The 15,350-nt window shown below is 42.2% G+C and overlaps 1 protein-coding gene across 2 annotated transcripts in view; it reads left to right on the plus strand.

Moving 5' to 3' along the window:
* The window catches only part of ORC5 (origin recognition complex subunit 5), a 130,272-nt gene extending 115,510 nt beyond the window's left edge, over window positions 1-14,762 (plus strand). For both annotated transcript variants that reach the window (XM_039517391.1, XM_039517396.1), the window contains exon 15: window positions 14,210-14,762. In XM_039517391.1, the coding sequence (XP_039373325.1) occupies window positions 14,210-14,255 (46 nt within the window). In that variant the 3' untranslated portion in view covers window positions 14,256-14,762. The remainder of the gene's footprint in view (window positions 1-14,209) is intronic.
* The last annotated feature ends 588 nt before the right edge of the window (window positions 14,763-15,350 follow it).

Consider the following 15,350-nt stretch of genomic DNA (forward strand, 5'->3'; position numbering starts at 1 on the left):
ACAGTGAGAGGCTATGACATTGTTAGCTACAATCTTCATGGAAAATGTGGCAGAGCCATTTATGCGAAATCTGATATTTATGTGGAGGCCCTACCAACTACTTTGCCTTACTGTGATATTGTAAGAGTTAGTCAGTTTGAAGTTGCAAATGTTTATAAGCCTGCTGATGTAGCCTGAAACACCCCATCTTTACAAACACTTCAACACCCATCCATCTGTTGGGGGCTTCAACAGTCACCATACCTCCTGGGGCTATAAGAGAATCTGATAAGAATGGATGGGATCTCAGACTGGGCTTCTATAAATGATCTATAGTTCTTTCATTTCCTTAAGCAGCCAGCCACTTTTTCTCTGCATGATGGAAGTACTGCTGTTCTCCTGACCTCAGCTGGGACATCTCCACAGGGGGCTGTGACATTACACTCCATGTTCTTCATAGAAATATTGATATGATATAATATGGTATAACTAAGATATACTTTATGCAAGATGGCCCATTTGAGGTATCATTTGAAAGGTCATGATTTACTGAATGTGTTTATCCAATTTGTATGCATGTATTTTTGTATCTAAAGCTGGAAATATTGACCATGTCTCTGTATTTCAAATGTGCTACGTTGGATGAGGCCAAACAATGTTAGTGGCTTACTGAAGAAATGCACACAAGCATAAGGATTACCCCAGGAACTGTGTGCAACAGAAACCTCTCAGAGATAGCTCGACACAATGGGAACTGTTTGACCCAGGTCACAGCAAAAAAAGCTTTCCAGCAAGTGGGGGGAAGATGTAAAAGAGGGATACTGACAACAGGAGAGGACCTCACTCTCCCTACAACACACCTGAAATCACCTGAGGAACAAAGACCGAACTCTGGGAAGTGATGGTCCCAGGCTGGAAGGATTTTTAGCCTGTGTAAGAAAACCTGGGAAAGCCAAGGCAACTTATGCCTTAAGAATCTGCCAGCCTGTTTATCATTCAGAGTGAGAATTTGCTAATTTGTATCCTACCTATCTACTGTGTTAAGCTCAGTTTGCGTGTTTTGTTTCATTTGCTTAGTAATCTGCTTTGTTCTGTTTGCTATCCCTTGAACCACTCAAAATCTCCCTTTTGTAGTTAATAAAATTTGTTTTGTTTATTATTAAACCCAGTAAATACAATTTCTAACAGGAGGGAGCAAGAAGTCATGCACATCTCTCTTCACATTGAGGAAGAGGGCAGATTTTTATGAGCTTGTATTGTGCAGATTTTTCTATACAGTGCAAGACAATATTATTTTGGGTTTATCTCCCAAAAGGGGTGTGCACATGAGTGCTGGGGGAGTCCTCTCACACAAAGCTGACTTCAATCTGTGACTGCAGCAGGGTCTGGCCCTACCTGTGTGTGTGTGCTGCAAGAGGCCGGAGAGCCTAATTCAGCAAAGCAGGGAGCGGGAACCCAGGCTGGTTGAGCAGGAGAGGCTCAGTGAAATCCTAGTACATTAGGTGGCATGCCAGAAGTGGGGTCTGACTCATCACAGGGGCCAACAGTTACCAGCCTCCTGTGGAGTTCTTGGAAACTTCACACACAGCCAGTACCTGTCCCCTTCTGCCCCATTCTTATTCTGATAGGAGTGACTGTCTCCATAATAACCACTATACCTAGATTATGGTGGAATTATAGAAGGGAAGACTGGAAAAAATTGTCAGTTGATCAATGAGTACATAATGTGCATACCTCATAATATTCCGAAGAAAATGCTTACACTTGCTTCTCAAAAGCAATCTTTAAAGCAGCCACTAAATCTATCCCATGTGGCTAACAAAAGACTTACATAGCCTGCTTAGATGTGGAATGCATAGAACTTCTGAAGACGTGTGAAGAATGTGGTAACTTAGAGACAGCAAACCATTGACAACCTCTATGCCTGTTGCAGGGAATGTTGGGAATAAGTTACATCAACTACGGATGTGACAAGGTCCAGCAGGAAAGCACAGTCATTCAGAAGGAAGCTTGGCGCAGCACAGAAACCACTAACCACACACCAGTGGAAAGTGTCCTCAAACAGCATCACCACACACCTAACCAATATGACAAAAGCCAACAAGGACATGCCATTTGAGGAATCAGTAAAGAGGGAATGGCACCCATAAAGACTGTCTCCACCTTCATGTGAATACGACATCTTTCAGTCTTCATCCACTGAAGATGTAAAGAGAGCACTGCTGAAAGCAAGAAAAACACGTGGCCTTGACAAGATTGCATCAGAAATTCTGTTCCATCTTTGTAAGAAGAGCATAAAATGATTGTCAACAGCTATACCAAAACCAGGAAAGCACCAATCCATTCCAGCTAGCTACGATAGGATAATCACTTCTGAGCTGTACTTACAAGTTTTTGGAGCAACTAATTCTGCAAAGAATCATGCCCACAGTAGAACAGGATCTGAGTGATGAACAGGGCAAGGTTCCAGACCTAGTTCTTGCTCTTACCACCTGTACAAAAATGGTTTTCAACAGAAGGAAAAAAGACAAGAGGCTGTGTTTCTTGACTACTGTCTGGCACATTGGCCTGTTGATCATGATGTCAAAGATGTTACCTCAATGGGTTGTTATAATTACGGAAATGATCTTTTGAAACAGATAATTCCAGGTGATGCTAGAAAATAAACTGAGCACATGGAGGATCCGGAAGAACAGATTCCTTCAGGAATCTGTTTTTGCCCTACCGTTTTTCAATATATTTACAGAAAGATCTACCTCCAACAATCTCAAAGCCATTTAACTATGTGGATGACATCTGCCTAGCTTCAAGAGACAGGGACTTCAAAAAGGTCAAGGACGATCTTAACCAAAATATGGCAGCTATCAGTGGCTACTGCAGTAATTGGAGTCTTAAATCCAGTGACAGTGTCCTTACGTTTTCACCTCAATCATGAAAACGTTTCATGAGGACTCAACATCTTGAATGGAGAATGACTAGCACATGACCCAAAGCCAATATATCTAGGTGTAACAGAAGGTTACTCACCTTGTGCAGTAACTGAGGTTCTTCGAGATGTGTCCCCCTATGAGTGCTCCATTTTAGGTCATTGTGCACCCTGTGCCTCTAGTCAGAGAATTTCAACAGCAATACCCAGCTAGGCCACACATTCGCTCTCCCCATTTCATGCCTATGGTGGCAGTTGATTAGCACTGTGCGGCCGCCCCACCTCTCAGTTCCTTCTCTACCACAGAGTATTGATGAGAACTCCGAAGTGGAGGGGAGGAAGGAGGGTAGTGGATCACCCACAGGGACACACATCTCGAAAAACCTTAGTTACTGCACAAGGTGAGTAACCCTCTCTTCTTCTTCAAGAGATGTCCCTGTAGGTGTTCCACTTTAGGTGATTGTATAGCAGTGCCCCTTGGTGGGAGGAGGGATTCAGAGTTAGTTCTGAATAAACGAGAGGACCGTGTGTCCCAGCCGTGTGTCAGATGCTTAGGCCTGATCAATGATACGGTATTGTATGAATGTGGGAGGTGATGTCCAAGTAGCTGTTTTGCATATGTCGATAGTAGACGTGTCATTCAGGAAGGCAGCCGATGTGGCTACAGATCTTGTGAAGTGTGTTCTAACCCATGAGCGAGGAGGGGAGGGTTGTAGGTCATGTTGTCAGTAATAGAGGTAGATGCAATCTGAAATCCATCTAGAAAGTCTCTGTTTAGCAATGGGTTTGCCTTTGGAACATCCTGTGATGGAGAGGAACAATTTAGGAGTCTTCCTGAATGACTTGGTCTGTTCAAGATAAAAGGCTAGCATTGTTCTGACGTGCAGGGTGTGGAAAATTGCCTCTTTTCTATCCGCGTGAGGTTTAGGGAAGAACGTGGGAAGATGGATAGGTTGATGAATGTGGAAGGAAGAAGGAACTTCAAGCAAAAATTTAGGGTGAGGTCTGAAAGTGACCTGCCATAAGACCCCCTATTTCTCCCACATGCCTAGCAGACATGATGGCAGCTAGGAAGGCTACTTTCATGGAAAGATGTAGAAGAGAACATATGGCCAAAGGTTCAAATGGGGCAGTTGTGAGAGATCAAAGCGCAAAAGTCAGGTCCCACAGGGACATTGGGGGCTCTGGGTTCTGGGTAGAGGTTGCACACTTCCTGGAGGAATCTTGATGATTGGGTGAGCAAATTGGGTTATCATAAGGAGTGGTTCTAGAGTAATGCTATTTGCCTCATTCATTAACTGCATCGACTACCAATGAATTTGGCTGAGGGTGTTGGAATAGGAATTCAAACCCTTATGAAAGGATGTAATATTTTTTTGTCCTCCCTCTTACATGTGGGTGGGATGGTAGCGGGGGGTCTGCAAGATGTTTGTGGCGGGTTCCATGAATGCTGTGTTAATCAGGAGGGCAATCTTGGAGGAGGCAGACATGTGGAGTATGTCCAAGAGCTCGTGACGTGACTCAAAGATCTCCTCTAGGGGTATCTGGTGCATGTCTGCTATTCTTTTGAAGTGTTCTTGGAAATTTCTGAAATCATCTCCAGCAGTAGGCGGAGGGGGCATGATAGTCTCTTCTGGGGAGAATGAAGCGGTGGTAGCAGGAGCTGCCTCCTGATCTAAGACTACTTCTGTCTCCTCAAAGGTCAGTTCGGGAGGGGCATCTGTTGGCACTGTGAATTTTGGTGAGGAGTGCCTATGTACCTCCATGGTGCCACTCAGGTTTGGGGCAATACTGTCTATGAGCTGCCCACGGGTCCCAGAATGCCCATTGAGGTGGGAAGGACATAGGTGGAGGCCCCCACAGATGACCATACCATCCCTGAAAATCAGGCTGTGTCACATGTTTAGGGTGCTCCTGATGTGCAGACCAAACACTGCCTTGTATAGGTGAAGTGTGTTGAGAGGAGAAAGCCTCCCCTTCCTCATCATCCTCACTAGAGAAAGAAGGGACAGGTCTAGTTGGTGGCATGAGTGGCAGTGAAAGTACCAAAGCAGTATTGGTACCGAGGAGGGGTGATTCTGGTACTGAGGCAATTGTCAGGTCCTTCGGTGCAAGAAACTGTTGAGGTTGCAGTACTGAAGGAGGTATCTGTGTGGAAGACGGTACGGAGAATTGTGGTGGTACTGGGAGACAATGCTGTACCAATTGGAACAGAGCTGGCATAGACCATGCAGAGGATGGCGTGGTAATCTGTGGTGCAGTAGTATCTGCACTGTGAATCATAGAGCCAAGAGGTGACATTGTTGTCTGTAGCGTACAAAGTCGCTCGGTACTGAGTGCTTTGTCTGTGCTACTGGTGCTGAGATGGAGGGGGCAGTCTTCTCTGCCCTCCTTCTTAGATCCTGCCTATTTAGGGTCTATGGCTTTGATGGAAACACTGGGACCGAAGGTCCCTGCCGACTCAAAGGTACGAAGCTGCGGCGTGGTCGGTACCAATGTGATGGATAGAGGCAGGGAACACTTCCTCTTTGACACAGTCTTGGTAGGGGGAGTGTTAGCTCTCGTCTGTCCACGTCCTTTAGGAGACAAGTTCCTTCCTTGCGGGGTAGAAGGGGGGGGGGAGTGCTGACGGAAACTGCATGTGGTGATTGGGCGACAGGAGAAGTTTATGATCCTGGGTCTGAGGCGGGATGGAGAGACTTCTGTTTAAGGTCCCTCGCTTTCCTTGTCCAGGCCTTAAGATTGTGGCACTATATGCGCTTTTGAGGTACATGAGTTTCCCCCAGGCACCGGTCACGTTGCGAGTGTCCGTTGGAGATTGGAATTGCCTCACGACAGGAGAGGCAGCGTTTAAAGCCAGGAGACTCTGGCATTCTAAGGAAAAATAACATCCCTAAAGGAGATGGAATGAAATAATTTTTTTTTAAATGGGGAGAAAAGTAGTAAAGGGGGTCTTAACCAAAAAACCTAACTACACTATACTAATTGACTAATCTAACTAAACTAATTCTGAGCTAAAGTGAGTGAAGACACTGCCAGAGCTCCAACTAGGGACCAAGGGCAATTGAGAAGGAACTGAGAAGGGGGGTGGCCACACAGTGCTAATCAACTGTCGCCACAGGCGAGAGCTGGAGAGAGCGCATGTGTGGCCTGGCCAGATACTGCTGTCGAAGTTCTCCGACTAGAGGCTCAGAGCACACAGTCACCTAAAGTGGAGCTCCCACAGGGACATCACTCAAAGAAGAACTCTTGGTTGTACACTTAAGTACCTAAAAGGACACTTCACCAAGGTAGTTCAGGAGATTAAGAACTGAAATGGCCTTCTAAATAAGCTAGCGGGCTCAACTTGGGGAGTTAAAGTGCAAACACTCTGCTACTCAGTTGGAGAACAACAACAGGAACAATGAAACCAAAAAACATCAAGTGGCTACCAGTCCTTTTTAATATCCTGCCTCCTAACATCAGGTGTTGTATTGCGGCAAAAATACAGGAGATGCCACAACTACCACTTTTTAAAAGATACATGAGAGGTGCATTGCCACTGACTCATCAACACATGACCAATCTGGACTATATTACTGACCATCTCTACAGCGGATGCTGTCACATTATGGTGAGCAGAATGGGAATGAGCTGCTCCCTCTGTCAGAGACTCCTTCATCACCACTCAGCCTGATGAGAGACAGTGTAGCAGCTCGAAGCCAGGCAATCTCTCACAGAAATTCAACCATTTCAAATGTGGAGTGGTGAGATGTGTGGGAAATGACCACACCTAGTGACTCAGGAACAGCCCTCTGTATTGCTGCGGTGTGGTTGAGGAGGCTGCACACCTACCAAAGGCTGCTCATCTTGTGCTGGTCTATCCCGGATGCTACTGAATGGCTAAAATGTGTTTTGATGTGTACTTAAGCCCTTTGATATTTTTTACTCATACATCTGTTTTATCGCCCTACTTGATATTTTGAACCTTTCCCCATCTTTATTAAGCTACTGGTGCATTTGTAATAAGAGTGGAAATTAGTAAAAACAATAGAAAACCCCAAACATGTCAACACACTGAATGGTGTATGGGGAGTTACCATAACATCAATACCAAGGGTATTTAAATCAAAGGGTTTAAACAGGCTGCATGATAAGAATATAGCAGCATTGCTTCACTAATTTCTATAAGGCATACTCGTGTAGTGCCATAAAAGTTGTCTCTATACCAAGGTGATTGTGAATTTGAAACATGAGGAAAAGAGCTCTTCTATTAGCCAACTTCTTGACTGAACAGAATTTTTTCATATTTTACTGTATTTCATTTTCAAAACATGGTCACTATGTTCCTATCAAATAATTCTGCCATTTCTATCCATTGAGCCATTACAGTGTGTTATGTTAGTTCAAAATACAATAAAGGAAATCAGCCTAATTGAAGTGGCTTGAATTTCTTTAAAAATATTCCTCATGTTATGTTGTTTTATTTTGGAGGCTTTTGTTTTTACTTACAAGGTACTTGCTTTCAGTTGGGACAGAAAGCTTTTGCTTGACAGATGTGGCTCAGAGTCTGCAGCTCTAGTTTTTGCTCCTGCAACATGGAGAGGTCTTATGAAATTTCCAGTGAGCTGTCTTTGCCAAGTTCCTCGGACCTTTTGATGTTTGTAGCCTTCTGGGCTTAGTTACCAGCATCTTTCAAAATTACCTTAAAAATGGATTAGGATTCTGAGGAGGTATCATGTGAACTATGAGGTTCAGGTTGCAATTTAAGAGAATCTTTAAATATTGACTTGGATTTGTGTAGAAAAATAATAGAGCAGAAATTTGCATAATATCTGTTAAGAATACTGGACTATTATCTTTTTAATTTACTTCATAATTATTAGTTTTAAAACTAATGAAAAATAAAAAACCAAAGGCTTTCAGTACCAATCTGTTAACAGATTTCTGGTTACAAATTCTAATTAACCATGTAATTGGGTCGAAATAGCATCTCTCTGAAATCAAGACTTACTTATTAAATACAGATATCCTTGGATTGTTCTTAAAATACATTTTGGGGTTTTTCTCTTCTGTTTTTGCACTGGGGAAGGAACTCACTATAACAAGCAAATCAGAAGCACAAGGTGATTGATCATCAAAAGAAAAAGCTATACAAATACAGACCTTGTATCAAATTCAGAATACAACAAAGTACAAGTCTTATGAGGAGTTAAGAAAGCAAAGAAAAAGATTATACAAAGAAAAAAGTGAAACAAAAATCCCCAATGATATATACTGAATAATCAAGTTATACTGATCACTTAAATTAACAAACAAACAAAAAAATCTTGGGCAAGCCACCATCGTCCAAACTTTTGGCTTCATAGAAGTCCAGTTCTTTTCCTGTTGCTTGGGTTTTAGCTTCAGAGAGGATTCTAGCCTCAACAAAATACCAGCCTTCAGGTTAGAAACTACATTGTATTAATTGCTAGTGGAACTACAGAGGGATAAGTTTAGCTCATTCAGATCAGACGTAAGTCAGAACCCCAATTGTGAATACTGTAATGTGCTTTGTCCCTAATACAGATCAGTGCTTTTTCCATGAAAATATTGCTCTAAAATGTTGATCCACTGCATTGTCAAAAAGCACATCATGGTTGTGAGGGGTTGGACCCCCCCTTTTGGGGTGCCATTGAATGTGCTGGGGTCCCACTGCGCCTGCCTGTCCTACCAGCCTGGGTTTCCCTTACACTGTGCTGTCGTGACAGGCTCTCAAGCCCCTTTCCAGCACACACACAGGCAGGGACACACCCAGCTGTAGAATCACACAGAGTCTGTGATCAGCTCTCGGTCGGAGGACTCTGCTAGGGGATGCTGAGCACTCCTGTGCACACACCCTCTGGAGTGTAAACCCAAAATTATATTGTCTTGTGCTGTATAGAGATATACATAGAGTAAGCTTATAAAAATCCCCCCCTCCCACAGTGTGGAGGAGGATATGCACCGCTCTTTGCCCCCCACTCCCAGTTATGAATTGCACAAACTGGGTTTTGAAATAAACAAAAAATAAGTTTATTAACTACAAAAGGTACATTTTAAGTGATTATAAGGGATAGCAAACAGAACAAAGCAGATTACTGAGCAAATAAAACGAAACACACAAACTAAGCTTAATACACTAAAGAAACAGGTTACAAATAGTAATTTCTCACCCTAAATGTTGTTTTAGGCAGGTTGCAGAGTTTCTGCAGCTCAGGGTTCCAGTTACTTCTCTTCACAGGCTACCCCTGTCTTAGCCTGGACTCAGCCCTTGCCTTTCCCCAGCTTAGTTCCTTTGTTGCTTCAGGTGTTTTCAGCAGTCTTCCTTCGTAGGCAGGGAGGCAGTGGAGAAGAGATCTGATTAATTCACTCCCCAGCCTTAAATAGGATTTACATATAGCAGGAACCTTTTGTTTCCCTGTTTGATCCCCACGCCCTTCAGTGGAAAAGTACCAGTTCAAGATCGTGTCCTGTACCAAGTGACATGATCACATGACCTTGCAGGGTCAAAGCAACCATGAGACAAGGTTTATTTGTAATGTCACAGGAAGGAACTTCAGGAAGATGGGAGATCAGCATCTTCAAAGATTGATTATCTTTCCTAACGGCCCATCCAGGCGCATTGCCTACTGTTTGGTGGGCGTTCCCCAAGTACACACACAGTTGTAATTGTTACATAGTCAGTATTCCTAACTTCAGATACAGGAATGATACATGTGTACAAATTGGATAATAACATTCAGCAAATCATAACCTTTCCAGTTGTATTTGACATGATCCATCTTGTATAAAACATATCTTAGTTATGCCATATTCATATTATAACAATATTTTATGAAGAATATGAGGTGCAGCGTCACAAAGGTAGCCCACGCCTAGATAATACTTAGCACTTAACACAAAATTTGTTGCCAACAATATATAAAAACCAACATCTGCAACACAGATTGCTGTGAACACATACACCCTGGTGCTCTGCTGTTTGTACTGGATCTGCAATGAACAGAATCCAGTTCAGGGACTCTGTCCTGACATTCAAAGTGCTCCATTGGATTGAACCAAGCCACTTGAGAGATTAGCTGCCCCTTTGCAATGTGACCTCCCACCAAACCTACATTCCACTGGAACCATGACACTGCCCAGCAGCATAGGGAGGCTCAGAGCACAGGAGCAGGACCTACACTGTGGAACTCACTCCTGCAAGAGAGCAGTTGTCACAGTCTTCACCACTTTCAGAACTCAATGCAAAATATAACTTGTTTGCTCAGCTGTCTCTCAGTAGGATCTGCATGCACCCACCCACACACAACTCTATTGAAGCTATTTTTGTGATGGAAGAAGGGGAGAGATTGTTATGTTTGTTTCCAAATAGTTAGACATGCTGAGATACTACAGTGATGGGGCCATACCTAGATAATAATTGATAGGTCTGAAAATGTAACTTTAAACAGGGAATCATCATTGAGTGGGGGGGTGTGCGCGCAGTGGGGCCCTGCAGAGATTGGTTCTTGGCCCTACGCTATTTAATATCTTTATTAATGACCTGGAAGAAAATGTAAAATCATCAATGATAGCTTGCAGATGACAAAAATTGGGGGAGTGGTAAATAGTGAAGAGGACAGTTCACAATTCAGGTGATCTGGATCACTTGGTCAGCTGCTCACAAGCAAACAATATGCATTTTAATATGGCTAAGTATTGTGGCAGAGCTCTGACCTTGCTCCTGTGGGTCCTGCGCTTCTAGGCGGTTTATGCTAGCCTCAGTGGCTCACTGTGACCCTCCACGTAGCCCTTCTCTCTCTAGGGCCAGGGTTACAGTCTACTGAGCCCTTTTCATCATAGGCCTGCAAGGAGGTTGGTGAGAGAACTCCCACAGTCTCTGTTCAGCCTCCTGTCCTGACAGGGACCTGACTTCCCCTTCCAGGAGATGTTCCTGTAGTGGTGGGTTGGGGGGAACCCGGGCCCACCCTCTACTCCGGGTTCCAGCCCAGGGACCCTAATGGTAGCAGGTGTTGGCAGCCAACTTTTCACTGCCAGGGTTGCTACATTTCTCTGGGCCACTTCCCCACAGCTCTCCTGCTTCTCCCTTCTTCACCCTTACCTTAGGGCTCCTTTAACGATGTTTTAGGGTGTCTTCAGTAACCAGCCCTTCAGCCACACTTCCTCTCCTCTGGCTCCCTGACCCCCTGCCTGACTGGAGTAAGCCCTTTTTATAGTATCAGCAGGGCCTTAATTAGAGTCAGGTGGTCACATTAACTGAATGGCCTCACCTGACTCTTTAAAGCTTAATTAGAGTCAGGTGTTCTCATTAGCCTGGAGCAGCCCCTGCTCTGGTCAGTCAGGGAACAGAAAACTGTTAATCCAGTGGCCAGTATATCTGCCTTCTGCTATTCTGCTGTACCCAACTGGCCTGAGTCTATCACAGTATATACATCTAGGAACAAAGTATGTAGGCCCTACTTACAGGTTAGCAGACTCTATCCTGGGAAGCCATGACTCTGAAAGAGATTTGGGGGTGGTGGATAATCAGCTGAACATGAGCTCCCAGTGTAACACTGGGGCCAAAAGGGCTAATGTGATCCTTGGATCCATAAACAGAGGAATCTCAAGTAGGAGTGGAGAGGTTATTTTATCTCCATATTTGGCACTAGTGTGACCGCTGCTGGAATCCTGTGTCCACCTCTAGTGCCCACAGTCCAAGAAAGATGTTGATAAATTGGAGAGGGTTCAAAGAAGAGCCATGAGAATTATTAAAGGATTAGAAAACATAGTGATAGACTAAAGCAATTCAGTCTAGTTAGCTTACCAAAAGAGAATGTTAAGTGGTAACTTGAGTATAGTCTATAGGTATCTACATATGGAACAAATATTTATTAATGGGCTCTTCAATCTAGCAGTGAGATATAACATATTTCCATGTCTGGAAGTTGAAGCTAGTCAAATTCAGACTGGAAATAAGGCTATACATTTTTAACAGTGAGAGTAACTAACCATTGAAACAGTTAACCAAGAGACATGGTGGAATCTCCATCAATGACAATTTTTAAAACAAGTTTGAATGTTTTTCTTAATGATATGCTCTAGGAATTATTTTGATGAAGTTATAGATGATCACAATGGTCCCTTCTGGCCTTGGAATCTGAAAATCTCTATTATTTCTTCTGACCTCTTTCTCATTTCCTTTCCTTGTCTGCTTCTTTATCTCATTTCCATTATTTCTGTCCCCTTTCCATCCCACTGTCTGTCATGTTTTTCTAAGAATGACAGCCATAGCTACAAAAGAAATTGGTTGGTGCTGTAATCCTACACGTAAGAGATTTTTCCACCTATACTCCATGGTGCCAGCTGCAGGGTGAAACTTATCTCTGTGATCTAGTAAGATTCATTTGCAAACTGCAGCAGATTGTGCTACTCTGCAAGGGTGCACCTGCCTTTAGTTTCTCCTCTGGCTGCTTGCTTCTCCCTTTTGTGGGAAAAGTCATGCTATCAGCAGCAGAAGAAAAGGAGCTTATTCACCACCTCAGCCACCGTGGGTCTCAAGCAAGCAGGCTACTGATTTCTCATGCCTTGATGTGATAGTGCTAAAACAAAGTACTAGTAAATAAAGTCCCAGTTGTGGGAGTCATCTGGTTTCTCATCTCCATTACCCAGCATATTTTCTAATTCAAGCCTGATGTATTGAAAGGATAGAGACTAATAACTTCTCTCTGTCATTCAAGCCCTTCAGTTTTTCTGTTTGGACTTCTACAAGGAAAAATCAAATTAATTTCCATTTGTTTTTGAAGCAAAAATTAAAGTTTGCAAAGTTACCTTTGGGGAGAGGCACATAGTCACACTTCTCCTCCCTGTAGAATTCCTACCTGGTCAGCACTACTTGTGTGCAGTCATTTTCTTCTCTACCTCAGAGTTCCGTTTATCACATTGTTCTAAAATATTTCAGCGGGTCTTCGTACCCTCTGCAGACAAACTCCTTTGTTTGCCTCGTGCTATTACATTTTTTCGGTTGTTGTAGTTTGACGACATGGGGCACGTATGTTGTTAGAAGTTTTCAACTATTGTTCAGATACCTCCAAATTTAAGAAGTAGGTTTATCCAGCTCTTCCTTTGCAACTGTAAGAGGAAGCTTTTGTGTGTGTTGAATGTGGCAGGTCTTGTCATACGGTCACTACTGGTACTAATCATGATGACACGAAGATTAAAATAGTTTTTCATTTAGTAGCTGGTAAGGTTAACATTTGTCAGAGTGAGTGAGTGTTGTTGCAGAAAGCCTTTTAAGTAAGGTACTTACTTGTACCTCTGTGTGACATTACAGAATATATTGCCATAGTTCACTTCATTTAGCTTTGTAATGGTTTTAATAAGTAGACTTCAGAAGCTGTATGATTATATATCGCAGGAATTTCTGGATTTTCTGTGCCCAATACAATACTTTGTATAAACTTTTTTAAAATGTGGATTGCAAAGTGATGTGTGAGCCAAGAATATGAAATGAGTGGCCTGACAAATAAGACATCCAATTAGTTAATCTTTACTTTGCATTGTGATCAGCTATTTTTGCAGCACTGAATACTTTTTTAATTTTATACTTGTCATTATATCCAGTAATTTTGGTCATTTATTCAAATAGTAACCCCCAAAATCTGAATGTTAGATTGTACAACAGAATGAGTTTGGAGAAAAAAATTAATTACATGTTTTATTCCACTGCGATTTCATTCTGCCTGCCATCAAAGTACAAAAGTATACATTAAAATCTTCTATCCTATTGAGTAGCATTCTTGGAGTTTTCAAATTTAGCTATGAACATGGGTCAACTAGTGTCAAGACTGAAAGAACGCAGACTGCAAATGAGTACAGATGAAGGAGTTATGCAGTACATAATGCTAAAACAGGTGGTTTGGAAGAGGAACAAAATGTTTAATAGCTTAAAAGATTGCCGCTCTGCATCTCCAACTAGTGTCTCGTGTTTACCAGGCTAAAGAAATAAATTGCTGTCAACTTAGATCTAAGTTTGTTTTTACAGCCTAAAGATTCTTACTTTCAATCTTTAAATCCTTGGTAAGGGATTACTTTATTGATGTATTAAATTCTTCTAAAGTTTAAAAAATCAAAAGACTAATACTATAAATAATGGTGTCTATATATAATTTATATTCTGTAATTCAATGTCTTATTTTATTTCTCTCTGAGGAATTGGTTGCTATCTGTTGCAAAGTGTGTCTTGTGTGCATTGTCACCAAACAGATTATAGTCTGAGCACTCTAGGGTTTATTGTTCTAAAATACTGTATGTTTTTGTTTACAGGACCGTGAACTTCGACATAATAAAGTACTTGTACGATTTCTTGTGAAAACAAGCCTCACAGCCATATGGACACTGTGACAATGACTAAAGCAAGCTGTGTTCCTCTATCTACTTAGCTGGCCAGGGAGAGGAGCGTTTTGGCTCTACTGGATTTGTCCAAACAGGTGCTGGCCCAGCATGCAATCTGATGAAAATATTCTGATTGGTCTGGGTGGATCTGAGCAGAGGACTATTTACCAGGGACCCTGGAGTATTTGGAAGCAATGTGTTAATTATAAACAGCAGGGTTTGAGCACAATCTGTTCTACTCTTAATGATGTTATCTTAACACTGAAATTGCCTGAAACCCATTTACTTAGGACTACATTTTGCTCTATGAACTATCCCCTGTGCTTTGAACATGGCAGCAGCCCTTGTTTGCATGCCCAGTCTTTTCACGTCCTCTCCGCAGGAATCTTTGCAGTTGCCTGCCAAAGCAGCTTTTCCTAAAGCCACCATTTTAAGAGAGTGGAGCAGCAAAATATAATAAACGTAAGTGCATGTTTAAAATCAAGCTGGTGTGTGCTTATCTGTGAATCCTATATAGATTAGATGTTCAATTCGCATATATAGGGATTATGATAGGAAAACCCCAAATTTATCAGCGCACTTGTAAATGTTAACCTTAAAACCTTCTCTTTATCAAGCTTTTAAAAAAAATCAGATTTTAAAATGTATGACTGATAAATCTATCATTTACATGCTAGATGCCAATACTGGCAGGGCTTTCCACTTGCCAGCTTTCAAGGAACTTTTTATTTAAATATTCCTATAGTTCTTTTGAGCTCAGTTTTCTTGAGTGCAAATTCTTGTGTAGTTCTCAGTGGAAAAATTTTAGCATAGTGTGTTATGGAAGCAAAGCAATCTAGTTTGAAGTATACTTGTAAGTACACTCTAAAGCCAGGGTACATGCTATACTGTGGTGCAGCATGGGTTCTTCTGCAGTAATGTGTATGGAAGATAAAGATTCAGCAAGTAACACGATGTACCTGTTGCATGTTATTCTTAGCAGAGAAAACACTGCAGTCTGAAAGAGGCAAAAAGTTGAACATACATTATCATACCGTAAAGCCTTTGTCACACTTGCTGAGAAACTCCAACA

The sequence above is a fragment of the Mauremys reevesii genome, linkage group 1, assembly GCF_016161935.1.
Source record: "Mauremys reevesii isolate NIE-2019 linkage group 1, ASM1616193v1, whole genome shotgun sequence".
NCBI classification, from domain to species: domain Eukaryota; kingdom Metazoa; phylum Chordata; order Testudines; family Geoemydidae; genus Mauremys; species Mauremys reevesii.